Source organism: Colius striatus, chromosome 1 (genome assembly GCF_028858725.1).
Source record: "Colius striatus isolate bColStr4 chromosome 1, bColStr4.1.hap1, whole genome shotgun sequence".
In the NCBI taxonomy this organism is placed as follows: Eukaryota; Metazoa; Chordata; class Aves; order Coliiformes; family Coliidae; genus Colius; species Colius striatus.
In genome coordinates this window covers 146,885,662-146,904,349 of record NC_084759.1, presented here as the reverse complement: position 1 = coordinate 146,904,349, position 18,688 = coordinate 146,885,662, and the positions used below count along the sequence as shown (strand labels likewise).

Genomic DNA, 18,688 nt, shown 5'->3' with positions numbered 1-18,688 from the left:
AATACTGCTATTGTGGGATAGACAATATTTAAGTACAAGATAATGAATAAAAAACCTCACTGCCTTGCAATGAACGCGCTTAAATGATGATGCAGAAGCTGCCAACAATTACACCAATTGTCACTGCTGACTGTGACAAGTGTTTCTTTCATCAAAATTAAAATATGTTCTTTCAAGTCCTGAAATTGTCAAGTATTTCCAACATATATAATGAATTCAAGCACATAAGATGAAAGGATTTTTAAGATTCGGCAATATTCTTGCATCGTTTTCACTGAGCAGCCTGCTATTTAATTTTTCAAGTTGCTAGGATTTTGAAAATGGGTTTAATGCCGTCTAGATTTGTACATTCTACTGGAATACCGTTTTACAAACACTCTAGGACCCTGCCAACAGTGCTTGAGTCCATTGTATCCAATGTGCCTCTGGAACAAGGAAATTAATACCTTTCTCTCTGAATAGCAGCATGTTAGTATGTTGTTATTACTATCTAAAAAAAGATCACTGGGGTAAAAAAAAAATTCTGTTGCCAAAAACTCTGTTAAGGAGATGGATCCCACCTTACAATTGCGAGCACAACACAGCAAGTAGCTCTTTTTGTGTAGCAAGAAATTTCATACTTTGGTCTTCCATCTTTTTGAGTTCTCACCTGCTACCAGCTAACAGTTACCAGAAATGATAGTTACAAAAAAAAAGTAGGTAAGAAAATCATCATTTGGGTAGTTGGAGCTAGACATAAGCCAAAGAAACAAACATTTCTGGTAGGCATTGAAGGATTTGGTTATTTTTAATCCTTTATTGAAAAGATCACACCTATACTGCAACATGTGACATTCCTCACTGTTTCACCCACTTCCTTTGTTTAGTCCCAGATACTATAATAATCCTCTCAACACTGTGAAAACGTGAAGCTAAAAAAAAAAAAAAGGCTCAACCAATACCTTCTAAGAATCTGGACCACATTAAAGTAGTCAAGAAGCCATAGTGGGACAACAGTAAGTAACAGGCTTTAGTCCAATATTTCAGGAGAAATGTGATCCAAAACAGGAACGCTAATGCAATTCAAAGCCTTTGGCTAGGTCATGTTACTCCCTCTCTTCTTCTGAGTGCTCAGATGAACCTTTACAATCTGTTCTCTCACAAGTCGCCTCCCATTCTCACTATGATCATCCCTCAATAATTTAACTACCTATCAGAGTTCAGAAACTAGCCTCTCAGACCTCAATTTTCAAGCCAGTAGCCTCAGAGGAGCAATTCAGGTGCCTAAAGAGACATATCTAATTTCATGAGGATATCCTGCCCGGTTTCCAGCTACTATTCCAGGAAGAAATAGGTCTCCTGTGGATTGTGCAATACATCTGCCAACCCTTTTCTGAATATCCCAAGCATCCCAGGAACTCAGAAGTGGCAGAAGATACTCCATTTTGGACAGTGGAATCTCTACTTACCCGTCTACTCTATTACATGTACCTTTGCTACTGTAATTTCAAATTCCTGGTGGAAAATACAACTGACATATACAGAAGATCTCTTATGTAGTACTCAAACAAACTGCAGTCCATAGCTCCAAAGCTAAACTTGGCTCTGAATATTGACATAAGTGATTTTAACCATCAACTTGTTAACTGCAGCATTTGATGCATATATCTGTATTCTGCTATACAGATATCTATTTTGAAGTTCTCCTCAAGGAGAAGAAGCTATCAGTATGTCTATGATGTTTCCTTCAAATTATCTCAAAATATAGGTTTGAGTGATATAACAAATATAATGGAAGACTCTATACACTTTATGGATAAATTGATGTTCAGGGAATGGATGGACAAAAGTACACAGAAATACTATGCCAATTCAGAGTAATAGATTCTGCTTTGGTTTAGGTTTTTGTTTGGTGAGGCAGTGGACAGAAGGAAAAGACAGGGAAGGCTGCTATTAACAAAAAAAATTATTTTCCTAATTAGCATCTCTTCAATGACTTTGATAACAGCACAATTACCACACAAGTACATGACCAGGACTTAGATCCCAATAGTGAGAAATAGAAATTTAATATGTATTTATAAATATTCACAATTTTATTGATAATGGTACACTTTTAATCTCTGCTGAAGTTAAGTCTGTTTTATAAAACAAACACTTTCATTATTAAACTGGTCATATTTTAAGGCTTTCTAAATATTTTACTTATTTTTAAAGCTTGCCATTGACAGGGATGATGAAAGGCACAAGCAATATTTGATGAAAATTCCCACTTTGATAAATAAAGTCAATAAGAAAAAAAATAAAGATACTTATTTCCTGCAGTTTCCATCAGATAAGTCTGAGTGCTCTGCAAGGCATTATTATTGGAAAAAAGAAAGTAAAATTCAAGCTGTTTATTTGAGCAAAAAGACCCAAGATTCCCAAATCCAGACAATTCTGGCTACTTGTTATATTCAAAAGCTGTTTAATAATAAAGCTTGTCACATGCAGAACTTCCTATGAAAATGTAAATCTTAATGGCAGCAAGGAAATAATACTGATTTATTAAGCTGAAGTGACCCCATAAAGTTAAACTTTGCTCTTGCAAAATGCACAAAGTTTCTCTGCAGTGTTGCCAAATTTTAATACCTTTGGTAGGATTCATCTAAGTGCTGATTTACATGAAGTTCCCTTCATAGTCAACACAGTCCTCGGAAATACAGCTAGGTCGCGAGTCATATCCTAAAAGCAGTCATCTACTCCTTGGACAGATTAATCATGCTGGAAAGAAGTGGATGGTTTTTAAGGTAACTACGTTAATACTCTTAAACACTATTAGCCACTCAGTTCAATTGCAAGAATCACTCAAATATTGTAAAACCAGTAATTACAGAGGATAATATCCTTCAAATTATGTGCAAGTTACAAGCATTACACTTTTGGGTGTGGATGTATAGGAATAAAAAGCCAACTCACTTTATATTCCTCTCTTACTGCTTTAAGTGTTCCCACATAAATTTAAGACTACAAAGCTGATGCAATATGTGCATTATGAGACCCACACAGACTAGAAAGCCTCCAAGAAGCAGCATTAGGAAGTGGTGGTGTTCCTTCTCCTCCAACACTGCATTAATATGAAAACCACTGAATGTAACTGATCAATCCAGAAGGAATACGTTTTAAGAGACACGCTGATTGATGAAGTAAAAATGACAGTGATTTCAAACAGCTGCCCTACAGCTCTCAGAAAGCAGCAGGTCACAGAGGCAGTAGCAATACTACTTGTGTTCTCACCTGGTAGTCTCGCTTGCAGTAATCTGCAGCAGGTAACTAAACCACGAGCTTTCTAAATGATCTAAACCAAACCATCACCCTGTTGACTGACGTGAATATCCACATCCACTAATGAAATCTAGTCTATGGTTTTCCCTATTTTCCCAAAATCAGAGACGAGATCCTTCAAAACTACTATCCCAACATGACATGCCCTGTACTAAGAATGAAGCTTAGACAAATGAATCTTCTACTAAAACTCATCCTTATAAGAGTCATTTACCTGTCCTTTAGACTAACATTATGTTTCTACCTTCTTGTGCCTGAAAGGATTGATCATATACTACCTTAGATGATAAATTCCTAGAAACTCCAAAACCAGACTGGTACTCCTATTGCTACTTTATTTTTAAGGAATGTTCAGCCATGGCACTGTTGATTGGCATAATGACAAAAAAGAAAAATGAAAAAAGCCATCACAACTTTAAGGCAGAACAAAGATTTGAAGTCAGACATCCTGCAGCACACAGCACCTACGTATTGAGAATATAGATTCTCAATAATGTAAATCAGCCCAATGGCTGCCAAAGAAAACCTTATTAAATCTGATCTCATCCCAGTGGAACTGGGAGCAGAGAAAAAAAAAACCCCACACAATAAATACAATGAGATTGAAACAATACAAAATTCTGTTGCTAAATAGACTTTAAAAGGATGCAAGACTAGCCTTTAGCTTAAGAAATTCAAACTACATTTAGCTCTTGCACCAAGGGTGGAACAGAGGTAAAACAACTGTCAATCCTAATCTATTTGGGATGCCCATGTATAAAGTCTTCATTTTGCCAAAATAGCTTCTGGAATTAGTATTTTGAGATCTTTGGCCCCATTAAGTTTAAATGGCAGTGGTGATAACCTAAAAGTCATATGAGCTACTTCAAACTGTGGTTTATGTAGCCTCTAAGTTTTATTAGGTCCATGTTATTAGGCCATTTCTAAGAAGAAAGAAAGGTAACAGAGGACTGTCCCACAATCTGTAGATTATTATGGTCAGTCCAAGATATATACAATTTTACTGATGGTGCCAGTCCCAAAAGACTATACAAGAAATATTTACTGAGTGACAAGAGAAATTCTAGCAGGTCATTCTTAAAATACAGATAAAAGTTAAGACAAGTGTAAAAATAAGACCCTATTTCTAGGGCTTATTTTGTTCAATCTTCACTGCTAGATGCGGGAAGACCATAGGCCTTCCTCCCATAGGTTCCATCCCAGGCTTTTATGAGCACCTTCACAACACTGGACTCTGTCTTTGCTATGAAACATGGAAAACATTCTATTTTACAGCTGGCAGTGAAATACTTGAAGAAAGGGCTGCTGGCATCTCTGGACTCACATTCAGGAAGACTATGGGAGGCAAATTACACCTAAGTTTATGCCAGGTAAGAATTCTACATACCTATATTTTGAGATAACACTTACTCAAGGCAAGACTTAAGCCATGAGCTCTGAATCCACATTTGAGTTTCCTTCATAAAGACAGGACTGGGGAAGAGTTATATACAGCTTCCCAAAGGTGATCAAATTCCTTTAACATTTGTTTAAACTCAACAACTGAAGTATTCTAAACTATTTTGGTAGTTTCAAAGATTTGTTAGTGGGTTATACCCTCTGTCTCCTTTGAGTACTAGCAGTGGGAAGATAAAACAGAATTATTGAAGGCCAAGTAGTCTGTAGTCAATATCCTCAACAGTTCATAGGCTAAAACAACTGAGAAAACAACTATGATGAAAGACTCCCAAACAAGATAAGAGCAAGTTTGGAATGGAACTACTGAGGGCTGAAACCCAATTGCTTAAGCAAGCAAAGAAATTACTAAAAAAAAAAAAAAAAAAAAAAAAAAGAATCTGTAAACACTCACAAAAGCTAACCTTGAAGTATGCTATCTCCAAGATTTCAAAGTTCCCAGGACATTTAGCCATTACTGAAGCCTTGCTATCAGACACTGCATGTCATTACATAACTTTATATTCATTCAAAAAAAGCCTGTCTGCTAAACAGACTGTCTTTTATCTCAGCTTCTGAGTGATCTATTACCCACTACCCTAATTTATCACATTGAGTCTGGGCAATACTGTGAATCTCAACTTTTAGTTGAAAACTGTTGAAACAACACTTACAAGTCACTGTATTTTTCTAAAAGGGAAAGCCAATTCAAAGCTACTTCCACTTCTCTTTAAATCAAGTCACTAGGACAGCACGTAGTTTATGCTCCTACATTACTTCAGCAAGTAGGCTACTCATTTTTGAGTCCAGGTTGGGAAAGCATGTTTCAATTGACACTTTTGCTGTTCAGGACAATCTTGCACATAGCTCATTTCCTACTAAGAGACCTGTTGATGCTGGGCTGTTTAATCAAGGCACTTGTACTTCGCATTTAGAATTAGAACCTTGCTCCCAAATTAAAATATCTTATTTGCCAGCCCTAGTAGAGTGCTGCAGCTCTCTACCTCTCTTCCCACCTACTCATTCCCTGCAAAGCTTCCAGTATTTCCTCCCCTCACCAGCATCAGTACTACAAGTATTCTGAAGCAAGTTCAGCAGCAGCCTAAGTGTAACATGAACTTCTGTTAGGCTGGCGTATAACATTAGTTCAACAAACTTTAACTCTGCATATCCTTAACCACGTTGTGACTCTACAGCAGATGCCTAGAAATGAATAAAGTGGACCATGTGAACTTTTAATATATTTCATGCTTTCCAAACTCAAGTAGACATCCTAAGAAATACATGGGTTTTTCTGCTAGTCAACATTTACATAAAAATAGTCCTGTTACTTTTTTACTAAGTACAGTACAGACAGATATGTCAGCTCACTGGGAAAATACAGTCACTTTTCAAGTTAGGTAATCATTTTAGTTCAAAGGGTTATTTCAGCTACAATCTTATTTTATTCAAATTGCAATGTATTTGCTTGAGGGACTACAGCAGAAAGGGGAACTCACCATTTCAAAAAAAAAAAAAAAGGTTGCCTGTGGCAACTTACTTATTAATCAGAAGCAGGAATCTTTCTACAGTCAGAAAGCGAATGGCTCAGTTCTCTTGGCCATGCACTCCCACTTATGGAGGGTTTAGTACTTGAAGCTGTAGATTTCTTTTTTGAAATGAGGATGTGCCTGTGACCCAAATCCGTATTAGAAACAAGGGCCCTCAAAACCCATGAGTACAGTTCAAACAGCTGAGCCTTGCTTACGGTCTTCTTTTTTTTCCATAGTCCACTGATAAACTTCAAAACTAACTAGAAAGCTTGTTCAACATCAGTCATCTATCGTAAGGTAGTAGTGCATGCAAGGTAATACACATTTTTCTCCCATATAAAAGCTTCAAATAAGCATTTACTTGAAGCACTGGACAGACGGTATCAAGTAATTAGGAATATTCTTTGGCTCACCCTTTGGTTTCATACCTGACTTTACAAGACTGTCTCTTCTTAAGAATGGTATAATTTTCTTAATTACTTTACACAACTGTTTCATGCTTTCTTTGATGGTAAACATTTAGATTTTTATACATTCTCTCTGGCTGCTAGAAATAAAATAGATAGATCCTAGTTCAACTAGGACACTTATGTCTTCAAAGCATATTTGAGCTGCAAGTGCATAGTCTAAACAGTAAATAACTCTGTAGCTACCTAATTGCTGAGGTAAATTTTAATAGCATCCCTGGAATTTTTCTACAGAAACTATTTTTCTGTGACCTTTAAACCAGCTAAACAAAAAAGAATGCATCATTAAACTGTTAGAGCTGATAAAACTTACATAAGAAACCTCAAGTTCATTAGGAGATTTTGCTACTAGTCACAGGGCAGCCAGGTCACCTGCATAGGTCCAGAACACAAGCTCCACAACCATATTCACCTGACTGTATTAAAGTATTGCATCTTATTGTAAAAAAATCTTTTAAAAGTCTAGATTTCCAATTCCAGAAATCAAGATTTTTCATAAACAGTGAGTTATTCATACTGAAAGTGAGTTACATTAAAATTCACCTTTTAATTCTTTTTGGTTTTCCCCTGTATTGTTTTTAGATTAGATATAATGGGCAAATATACTAGCCTCACAAGTTTACTGTTACTGGGAAATTCCACTAAATAACATGGAAATTCCACCCACACCATCTTAACACAAACTCACACAACCCTGGCACAAAGCTTTTCCTGTACAAAATACGCGTGAGCAGCTTCTTTAACAACATTACGTCCAGAATCAAAAGTTTGAACAAAATTCCTTTCTTAAATTTAACAAACTAGGTGAAGCTGAGTGAATATAGCCACTTTGTAGTACTCATGTAAGTCAGTGGGCCAACCTATAAGCCATACATTAGGCTTTTTAGCTCTTCAGGACACTTCTATGAACAAGCTAGTCCATTAACAGCACCTCCTTCCTTAATGAACTGATGCACCATTATTTTCTCTTGCTCTTCAGACATGTCCTCAAAAGGTATCTCTGTCATATGCATTAAAACAATCCAGTATACTTTCAACTAGATACACGTATGAGAATTTTTAATACATTAGTATATATTGACTGTCCCATTACCTTATGATCTAGGATTCTTTTCCATTATTAAAAGTACTAATTGCTTACCAGAGACATTATAAGCCAATTTTGTATTGGAACTGAGCTATGTTGCCTTCTGAGGATTTAAATCTGCACTTAGAAAAAAAAAAGGTTTTACAAAAATATCTTGTACTGTATTTCTGCAACTTCTGCAGCCTGATGTCTAAAGTTGTCTTGAGTTGTTTTAATACTCATCTGATATTTCTGATAGCTTCAGCATTTCAGTCACATATTTTCTATTGGTGAAGGAAGCAAGCACGTAAATGCATCTAACCTACCCTCAAAATACAATTCTGTAGAGACACAAAAGACTATAAGCATGTAATATATGCTGATGTCAATCATGTATTGGAGTGAGCATGACTAAAGTTTCTTTCAGCATCACAACACTGTCCATAGAGCCTGTACATATATGCCTACATACAGACTTTTGCAGAATTCCTGGTAGAAAAAAATGCAGGAATATTTGGCAAATATGTCCTCTGCTTCAAATTACACTTGTACAATTAGTGTCATATCCCATCTTTTTCTAAAAAAGGGTATTATAATTAGAAATATAAGAACTTCATAAACTGCTTGTATTACTTCTTAGCCACAAGGTTTGTACACTCCATGCTATCAAAACAAAAACGTTATAATTCACAATGCTAAATGCTTTTCACATATACATTTTCTAGGCATTCCCAATTCAAAGCAAGTACAAATCAAAACCAGTATGAAAATTAGGCATACTTTTCCTAAACATAGTCCTATAACATCTACAGTTTTCAAATACAAGCACTCACAAATCTCCCCTAAGTTTGTTATAATTTAAACAATTCAGTCCTTCATGACACCACAGCAGAAATAAGACTTGTGAAAAGATGCATAGATGCAATCATGTATGTGTATACACCCACACAAACAAAATACGGGCTCTTAGTAATAGCAGAGGAAGAGAATTCACTTGAAGCAAGCAGCAATATGAAAAATTACATGAAAGATAAAATGGAAATAATCATATGTAGCAGGGAGATAAAAAAATATCTTACGTTTTCTTGAACTACCAGGACCTGGAAGAAAAAAAATTATCTACACCATAATAAAGCTCAAGTGCAGCTATTATATCCTTCAAGCTAACAAGGATCAGATTGAGGGAGAGAATGTGTTACATACAGAGAAATCAGAAAGTCCAGATATTGAGATCAGATGAGAGTCTGAAAGAATTCAAAGCTATTTAGAAAAGGACTGACTGTGGAACATAAAATAGCAAATGCCATCTGCATACATGAGGGGATATGAGGAGTTAGGTCTTCATTCCATGCCTTACAGACCTCCAAACTGCATTGGTAGATAAATATTTCTGGCCATTAATGAGCTGAAATATGAAACATGAACATCTCTGAAATCCTTGTTTGGTAATTCTGAGGTATCTTTTCCTTAAATAATAGCAAGTATTGAACACATTAGAGTTGTTAGTCTGGACACTCTCCAAGAATTTACATCCTGGGAGTGTCCAAACATTACATGCTTTTAACAGCTTCATACAGATATGTTTGCTAGTAGGTTTGTCTACAGAGAAAATATACTTTAAAAACACTTCTATTATTTTTGGTATTGACACTAGTAACATTTAATCAAGACATCTGCACAGAACTTTGCTATGCATTTCCACTCACAAGGTTTTACCCACACCAGTCCATCATCAATTTCTACACAATAGCAAGATTAAGAATAAACAAGGGAAAGTTTGCAGCTTAAATGGTGTTGAAAACAAACAGAAACTCAATTTATAACTTTTTAGTTTTCATGTATCTCTTTTGCATTTAAAAATTCCACAACAGTACTGTCATGTCAAGATACTCGCGACATTACGAACACTGTTCTTTAATTAAAGTGTAAACCACTACTTGACTAGTCATTGAAACATCACCCAGCACAAAATTCAGGCCAACGGTGCATTTCTAGTAAGAGTCTTCTTGTACGCACCAGTTACAACAACTCGCACAATCAAATAGTAAAGAATGGTCATTTGAGAAACAAAAAGATAACACACTTGAAGTTAGCCAAGTTATTCAGTATCGGTGTCTGTAGACACTTGCTTACAAGCTAGTATCACATTTACAGACCTACTCTTGGAGCATTCTCCACAGTTCCTATCATTCTGTGCCTGGTAATGTGTTTTTTTGGCAATGCAACAACACAGACACCACCTACAACAAATAAGTTGGCATTGGACATTCAGAAAACAATCAGGGAGTCCTCCAGTACTGAAAACAGTGAAGGCTGACAACAGCTGATTGCACAACATCTTAGACTTCAGGAAAGATACAGAGATCAGTACCACATTTTCTTTTCTATAGAAATTATTTTCTTTCAAAAATGAAGTGGCAGTATATCCATGCCAATTAGCCTTGCCAACAGCCTGCCTTTGCCTAAGGAATACTGATGATGTTAACATCCACAACAGGAAACCCCTTTGTGTGTCTTGACACTTGTCTTTGCCATTATCTATATGCTGAATCTCATATTCAAGTGAGCCACACTAGAATTCTTAACTCACTCTTGGATCTTAAGGTTTGAAATATTCTTTCACAGCAATTCTTTATCATCTTTAGCATCTTTACAGATGAGAGACAATATTCTCCCAAATAAGCTTGTCTATATTTTTGAAGTTGAAAGCACCTGTTCTTCTAATGAAGCAAAGGACTGTTTCTTCATGACGTCCTCTCCATTGTTCAACACACAGACTCCCTTCTACCGATATTTCTCCAGGCTTCTTTTTGTGCAACATCTTACTGCTCAGCACACGTGCATAAGCAGTCTGCCTGCCTGTCTTTCAGAAGCTCTTCATAGTTTACAATTCTATTGTGTTCCTTACCTAGGACATTCCTTTCAGCATAAATAGTTTCCTTGCTATTTATTCCTTCAGTTTAGTCACAGTAATCTCATAATTACTATCATGAAGGGCATTTACTGTACAACTTTCTAAGCTTATATCCTTGAGTTTATTTCTTCAGATTACTCCTCAAACATTTTGCATAACATATTACCAGAAGAGGTGACAGATTTGCACTGTCTTGTCCTTCCATCTTCTGAGAATTTAAGAACTCTTCTGACCATAAAATTTTCTCTCAATATTATCAGCTTTAAACACTTGACACTTATTTTTTTCCCCCCTAATCCCAATTTACATTTACAACTTCTTTTGTATCAGCTGGAAAACAGAAAGCGGTCAATGCTGCTTTCATCAAGCTAGGCCTTAACTAGCTATCATACAGCCATTGTCATTTTAACTGGGTGAAAACTACAAGAAAAGAATGCAAAGAATGCATCAAGGAGAGGTGAGATCCTTACAAGTTTCTTCTTAGTATCAGATAATGAGTGGTAGTGTGAAAGGAAAGCCTTGAGAGTAAAAACAATGTCACCAAAACCCAGTATGCCTGTAAATTTGTAGAATGAGGAGGAAGAATTGATACAGAACCAACTCACATAGTGAGAGTGAAGGAATAAGAGCTACAAGTTTAATGTTAATGCAATTTATTTCATCCATCATTTGTCCTCTCAAGTAGATGGTTGAATAGCACTAATCTTATTATTCTTATGAAGCATATAATTTTTTATTTAACTACAGACCCCTATTTCTGCTAATTTAAATAGAACAGCTGGGAATTGAGCTATGCTGTTCATGACCTCAAAACTCAAAAAGATGATGACTATATTGTCTCTCAGTCTATGTTGCAACCCCTGCCTCTCTGCCCTCTTTCTCACTTTTAAGTACCTTGAAATACCTCATTGTATATCCAAGCCAGGGCTTTTTCTGTTCCTTCTGTGTAGAACTTCACACAGTTCTACTTACAGACATCTGAAGCATTTACATCTCCTGGATCAACCAAGTTTAAGCTTTGGATCTCCCAGATTTTCCCACTCTGGAACTTCTGACTACATAGTCTGACTACTACGTAAATTACATGCTAAATTAAAAGACTGAATGAATACACCAATACAGCCATCCATGTAGACAAAGATAATAACATACTCAGGATTTTCTCAGATATTCTGAAGCAAGGCTATCTCTCCAATTGCCCCAAATATTCCCCTCTCAACAGCATGTTCCTTTACAAATTGCTGCAATCGTTCTGCATATCCAAGTTATAATCTCTCTGGTGAGAAGAACTGCTGTCAGGATGGTAAAGGTTTCCTTAATTCACTTAAAGGACAATACTTATTATTAAAATGACCAATCTGGACATTTTTCATGTAAAACTTTTCACTTTAGTCCCCACTACATATCCCAGCAAGCACAACCTCCTCCAATACCTACATAAAAGCTCAATTTCCATCACACTTCATCTTTTCAATTCAAGTTTCTCCAGGATCTTCACCCATTTCCACCAGAAGAATGCCCGTTTGCACCTTTTTCTAAGATTGAATTGCATTTAATACAATTAAGTGACCCAACAAGACTAAAAGGCTAGGGAAAAAAAAACCCAAAAAACCAACAAAATACTCCCACCAAAAAAACCCAACAAAACAGGGAAGTATTTTCAGATTGGAGCAGTTTATTGCACATCTTGTACAGCACTGACATGAGCTACTATGTCAGCACACGAGCTTACCACAACTCACTCGCAGCACTCTCCAGTCAGCGCGACAATTGAACAAGTGAAGTTTGACATTATCACATAGCCAGACCCATCCGAGCTGCCGTTCGCATGGACAAGCCCTCGTCACAGCCCGGGAGCCCGGACCCTCCCGCCTGAAGGCCAGGCACAGAGGATGGCACCTGCGGCGCTTTCCTCCAGGTGAGCGTCACACTGCCAGCCATGAAACATCACGCCAAAAAGTCTTGTTTTCTCGCTACGTTTTTCTGCCTTCGTATGACCCCGTATTAAGGCTTTCCTCCGGAAAAAGCAAGCCCTCCTGGGGGCAAAGCACACATCACGCACACACACACAAACACACACCCCCTCCCAAGCCCCTGGCACCACGAGGGATGCTGGCCAGGCCGGTCCCGGCCCCGCACTCACGGACCGGCACTGGGAAGAAGAGGGCGGCTCTCACAGCTTCTCTCTATGCACAAAGAGAAGTCCTGGCAAAGTACAATTACGGCCTTCCCTTTCAAGGTGGGAAATTTAAAATAATAATACTCAATTTCTTAAATAAACGTAAACCTCCCCCGCCAGCCTTGGCGCTGGCGAGCAGCGAGCACAGCCCGCCCCGAGCCGAGCCTGCCATGACAGGTCCGTGCCCCGGCAGCCCCGCGGCCGGCCACCTGCACCTCGCCCAAGGCGCCCAGTGCTTCCCAAGTTCCTGTCGCGACAGCTCCCTGACCCCCACGTCTGTCGCGACACGCTAGCCTCCGGGGGTGGGGCGAGGGGAGGAGGCTGCACCCCCAACCGCAGGGTCAGCGGGCTGGGCGGAGGAAAGGGGTCGTCGGCAGAAGGACCACTTACCGGGCGTACAGTGAAGAGGTGAAGCCGGCGAAGAGCCGGGCGAGGAGGGGGGAGCCGGCGGCAGCGGCTCCTTGGGGGTGCCGGCGGCCGAGGAGGGGATAGCGGGGGGCAGCATGAGGTAGCGCTCGGGCTGCGGCAAGCAACGGAGGCAGACCGAGTGGAGGCAGGGCAGCAGCTTGGGCCGTCGGCTCTGGATGGACTGCCCGCACACGCCGCAAGTGTCCAACAGGTTGAGCGGGGCCACCTCCCCGCCGCGCTCCGCCGGGCCCTGCCGGCTCTCGGCCTCGTTCTCCCCGCTCACCGCCGCCCCCGTTCGATCTGCCGGGCAGGGCCCCCCCGCCGCCGCCACTACTGCCGTTGCCGCCTCTTCCATTGTCCTGCGCCGGCCGCCGCCGGAGCGCCGAAGGGAGGCGGGGCGGTCCCGGCGCCCCCCGCCGCTTCCCGCCCGCGCCGCTGCCGCCGCGCCGACCCCCGCCCCACGCAGCCCGCGGTGTTTGTGTGCCTGCCCCGGCAGGAGGCTGCCCCGCCGCGCCACACGGCCAACGGCCGCCCGCGCCCCGCCCCTCGCCACGCTGCGCCCCGCCCGCGGCTCGGCCCCGCCGCCCCGCCCCGCCGCTCCCCCGCCGGGGACACGCCCCCCACCGCCTACGTGCGGACAGCGCTCCTCACGCCGCGCCCCCACAGGAACCAGCTCGGCCGCCGGAGGAAGCCCCGCCCCTGAGTGCCCCGCCCCGGGAGGCCCCGCCTTCTTCTCGGGGGCCAGGAGGGCTGGTTCCCGCAGCGCCGCCCACCTGCCGGCCTCACGGGGTCGTGCGTCCCACTAGCCCTAACACGCTGTTCCTGCCAGCCTTGCAGGAGCCAATGATCCTCCCAACCCCTGCCCAAATGGCTGCTCTCTCGCCTGGCCCGTGGGCAGCCTGGCGCTGCTGGGTGAGAGGTCATTGAAGGGGTTCTGCCTCTCTGCTCTGTGAGTTTCGTCCCGCATTCAGTATGGTGGGCCACATCCACACTGCCATGCACAGGCACATTACCTGACCGAAGCAAATTCGCAGTTAGTAAAGTTAAAAAAAGTACAATGGAAAAGTACAATTCTGTCTTGAATGCAACATTGAGAGTGGAGTTGCCATCCCTGGAGATATTTAAAGACGTGGAGATAAGGTGCTGAAGGACGTTGTTTAGTGGTAGGCTTGGCAGTGTTAGGTTAGTGGTTGGACTTAGTGAACTTAAAGGTCTTTTCCAACCAAGATGATTCTGTGATTCTACAAATTTTACAGAATCACAGAATGGTAGGGTTTGGAAGGGACCTCTAAAGATCATCTAGTCCAACCCTCCTGCTAAAGCAGGTTCACCTCGATCAAGTTGCACAGGAACGTGTCCAGGCGAGTTTGAAAACCTCGAGAGAAGAAGACTTCACAACCGACCTCCCAGGGCAGCCTGTGCCAGTGCTCTGTCACTCTTACAGCAAAGTAGTTTTCCCTTATGTTTCATGTTATGTAATCAAATGCTTTTAAATTAAGTACATATGCAGACATGAAGCACTGCTTAAGCGTTGTTGGTCACAGGTCAATTGTAAACCGATCCAAGCTCCTCAGAATATTCCAGATGTCTGTACTTAAAATCCCAGAGCAACCAGCATGCTTCTTGCTTCCCAGCAATCCTATCAAGACCCTAAAATCGGAACTGTAATAAACAGGAGCATAAAAAAGCTGTACATGACAGAAGATGAATTTCTTCAGAGCACAGAACAACTGTGGACAGGAGCATTGTCATGATTCAGCATGTCTTACATCCATAATTTACCTTGATAACAGGAAAACTATACCACAAGTTGTTTCAGGAGGGAAAAGAAACTAAATCACCAAACAGATTTGGCTTTATAGTGATGAAATATTAAGAGATAAATGTCATTACCTGCTCGAAGAGGGAAGACAAGCCATGCCTTATCAACTCTTGACCTGCCAATGCATAGGGAAAAAATGTCACCAGAAGCAATTTCTTGAAGCACACTTTCTCCCTCCCAGTCCAGCCATTTCTCTCCCTTTGCTGAGACTCAACAAGTGGTAGGATAGAGCCCCGTTATTCTCTTTCTCTGATCCCACACACGTTGGCTTGACTAACACCCTACAATGATTTTCTAACCATTTCTTTTGATGAGAGCTAAAACGCCATGAGCATATAAGTGTTCATGATGAAACAGGTTTGGTAATTAAAGCTTAGGCTGATGGTACCGTAAGGTGAAACAGTATCAAAACCACTATAGGAGTGGTTATTTTGGGAAGCAGGCTATAACTGAAGTATGTTTGATTAGTTTTACTAGCAAACGTGATTGGAAAGTCAGTGAATAATATGTTTGTGAGGGATATCATAAGACCACCAAACTAGATGTTTTCTGTAACTAGTAGAAGCTGTTTCTTCAATAAGTGTCAACACAGGAAAACAGAGACACTCAAACAGTACAAAGATAATTTTGCAACAGATCTGAGCAGACACTTTATTGGAAATTATGATCCGCATGAGTGAGTATCCCGGAGATTAGTAAGATTATATGATTATGTTTTCTACAAAGTTCATTCGCTTGGGATGTTTGCAAAACCCACGCTAACTGTGCTGTAAAATCTGTAGTTACATACCTCTGAACAGTGTCTGATTTAAAATAAACAACTGAACTTGTGTGACTTGAATTTGAACACAGAGCCCTTCTCCCCTTCCTAATAGTGGGGGCATCATACTAGGAGTACTCAGGATAGGAACAAAAAGCATTAGGAAGGAACAGAAATAACCATCCAAAGATAGCCAAACGTGCAGTAGAGGAAGAGTGAAAACGCTTTACAATGTAATGGCACTGCTCGTACAAAATGTGGAAGCAATTAATGAGAGATACTGCACCTCATCATACTTATTTGAGTGCACTGCTTTTAGACCACAGCTATCCTGCATCTAGCCAGCAGGAACTCCAGGCAGAAGAGCGGGCTTGGAGCTGCTTGTAAAAGGCAATGTAGGCAAACCTACCACAGGGCAAATATGCTGTCTCCAGTCTGAAAGCAGCTGCTGATTTTGTTTCTGTCAGCAGCAGGCTGTGACTTGTTGGGGTTCTCCAGTGGTTCACTGGGATGAGACAAACCCACAATGAAGTTGGTGAGAAGCTGATAGAGTCAGCTTAGAATGCATGGAAATCAGGTAAGCTAGCTGCAGGAAATGATGAGAAGCTGAGATTGCTTCATCTATCCTTTCCTCTTCCATGCTCACAGAAGAGCATAAGACCTTGCTTTGCTACTTGTTACTTCTGTTCACAATATGTGTATTAAATCATTTGTTTCTTCTGGACATCGCAAATAAAGCAAAATCCAGAAGCAGAATTATTCCTCCAGCATTTTTCCTTCTTTTTACATATGCCTTTTGTGACCACGATCTAGACCTTTGCCATTTGTAGTCTAGACTCCTGCAACATACTTCACAAAAAGGTACTACTCAGAAACTTCAGCTGCAGAAGGAAATGGTTGACAACTACTAGCAGAACTTCTCAAAGGAGGGCTCGTAACTAGGAGTTCTTGCACTCAGAATTTACTTGCTATGTCTGATTTCTCCCTTTTGTCACTGCTTCAGTTTGTCTCCTCGCTGTATTTCTAGATTCTCTGGTAGTCAGTCACTTGGCTTTACAAAATACAACCTTTCCCAGATTACCCCTAAACAACAGCACATACATTTTGTCTGTCTCAGACAGCCGCGTGACAGCAAATAGTCTCTCTCCAAAGTCTTTTCACACACCAAAATAAAGCCATGGGGCTTGCAGTGTGATCCCAACGGCTCAGTTTCATCTTTTATATGTCAGCAGGGAAGTAAGTGGCAGAGGAGACTCAGCGCTCTGTCTGTATCATTAAAAACCACTTTTGTCACTGTAGTCACACAAGAGGTAGACATAGCAGCTTTTTGGCCAGGCTCCACTGTCAGTAACAAGAAGCAGTCACTGGTAGGGTCTTACCCCAGAATATACAGCATTTTCTAGTCTGGCTTCCTTTGACAAATGGGTGTCTTAGTATAGGGTTGGGTTGGTTTTGCTGTTGAGTGAAATCCATAAAATATAAACAATGTTCACTGTGGGCAAGATGAGTACATTAGAAATTCACAGCTAGAGAGATATAATATATTAACTTTTCCAGCAATAGTGAAGAAAAAACTTTACATACCAGAACAGCTGGGGTAAGCAGTGAATTAACATGGCTATGATAGCTGAATTAGGAACTAATCTAGAATATAGCTCAGGCCTATAGGCTGCCTTTTTGAACTCTGCAGGAAATGCTAAACTACCTACTTGTCATCTCAGCCAGAAGAGAATGAGAGAAAGCTTGTTTTGTGCAATTTTCTTAGGATTTTCAACTTTCTGTTTTCTATACTTCACTCACCCACCATACAAACACACACACACACACATTTATTCCAAATTGAGAGATGGTTTCTTAGAAACTTTCTTTTTGTTCTGCGATATATGCTATTTACCCAAGTCAAATATTTCTTCAGTACCTGGCAAATAGCCACTGGCACTCTTCTTTCATAATCGGGAAGAGATTTGCTTGACCAGCTTCATCAGAGCCAGAAGCTGACCACAGATGAGGCCGTGTCCCTAGAGTAGGCCACACTGTAATGCTTCCAGTGCTCCACCCAACATGGCCGCACTGTAAACTATGGAATAACACCATCACTTCACACCTTCCCTTTAGTTTCATGTTCAGAGAAGTCACTGTGCTTTTGTAAATTAATTCAGGGGTCATCCCATTAGGTTCTCTTTCATGGAAAGGGGCTTTTCTAAAATAAGAGGCAAGGTGTCAGTTCTGAAGACCCAGTATTAGATAAAAACTGCTGAAAAAGACCTTTGTATTCAGAAGCCCTTTTCCTTCCTTCCAAAAAGTATTTTTTAGAGTTAAGCTTCGCTTCCACAGAAAAGTTCCACAAACACGTGGAATCAACGTGGCTAAACATGAACACATCCCAGTTAACATCCCCTAACAATGATCTATGTAACTGTTCTATCATTTACAGGCTCCATCTCTAATCCCCAGTGGAACTTTGGAGACATATATCTCTTCTTGGGATGAGCAGGGTGCTAGGACTGCTTCTGCAGAGGTGCTGAGGTTCAAAACTGAATCTCCTCCCCCTTCCAAGTCCCTGTGCTTCCTGGCTGTGCAGCCTGAATGGAAATGGGGCATCCCAGGGTTGCAAAGACAGACCAGCCCAGTGATAGAGTGCAGTTGCAAGCCATCCCCCAATGAGTTAAACTCAGATATTCATCCAAATAATCAGGCCAACAGACCATATTCCTAAATTATCATAGGGCAGCTCCAAATCCGTCACATCCAGTTTCTTTTCTGACACGTAAAAGGCCAGAAATATCTTTCTGCAGCAGCACAA

The 18,688-nt window shown here is 40.7% G+C and overlaps 1 protein-coding gene across 1 annotated transcript in view; it reads right to left on the bottom strand.

The window, feature by feature from the left end:
* Nucleotides 1–13,745, bottom strand: part of TRIM24 (tripartite motif containing 24) — a 65,284-nt gene extending 51,539 nt beyond the window's left edge. Inside the window, exon 1 of the mRNA XM_062011106.1 lies at nt 13,286–13,745. Coding sequence (XP_061867090.1) covers nt 13,286–13,658 — 373 coding nt within the window. The 5' untranslated portion in view covers nt 13,659–13,745. The remainder of the gene's footprint in view (nt 1–13,285) is intronic.
* Nucleotides 13,746–18,688: the final 4,943 nt, after the last annotated feature.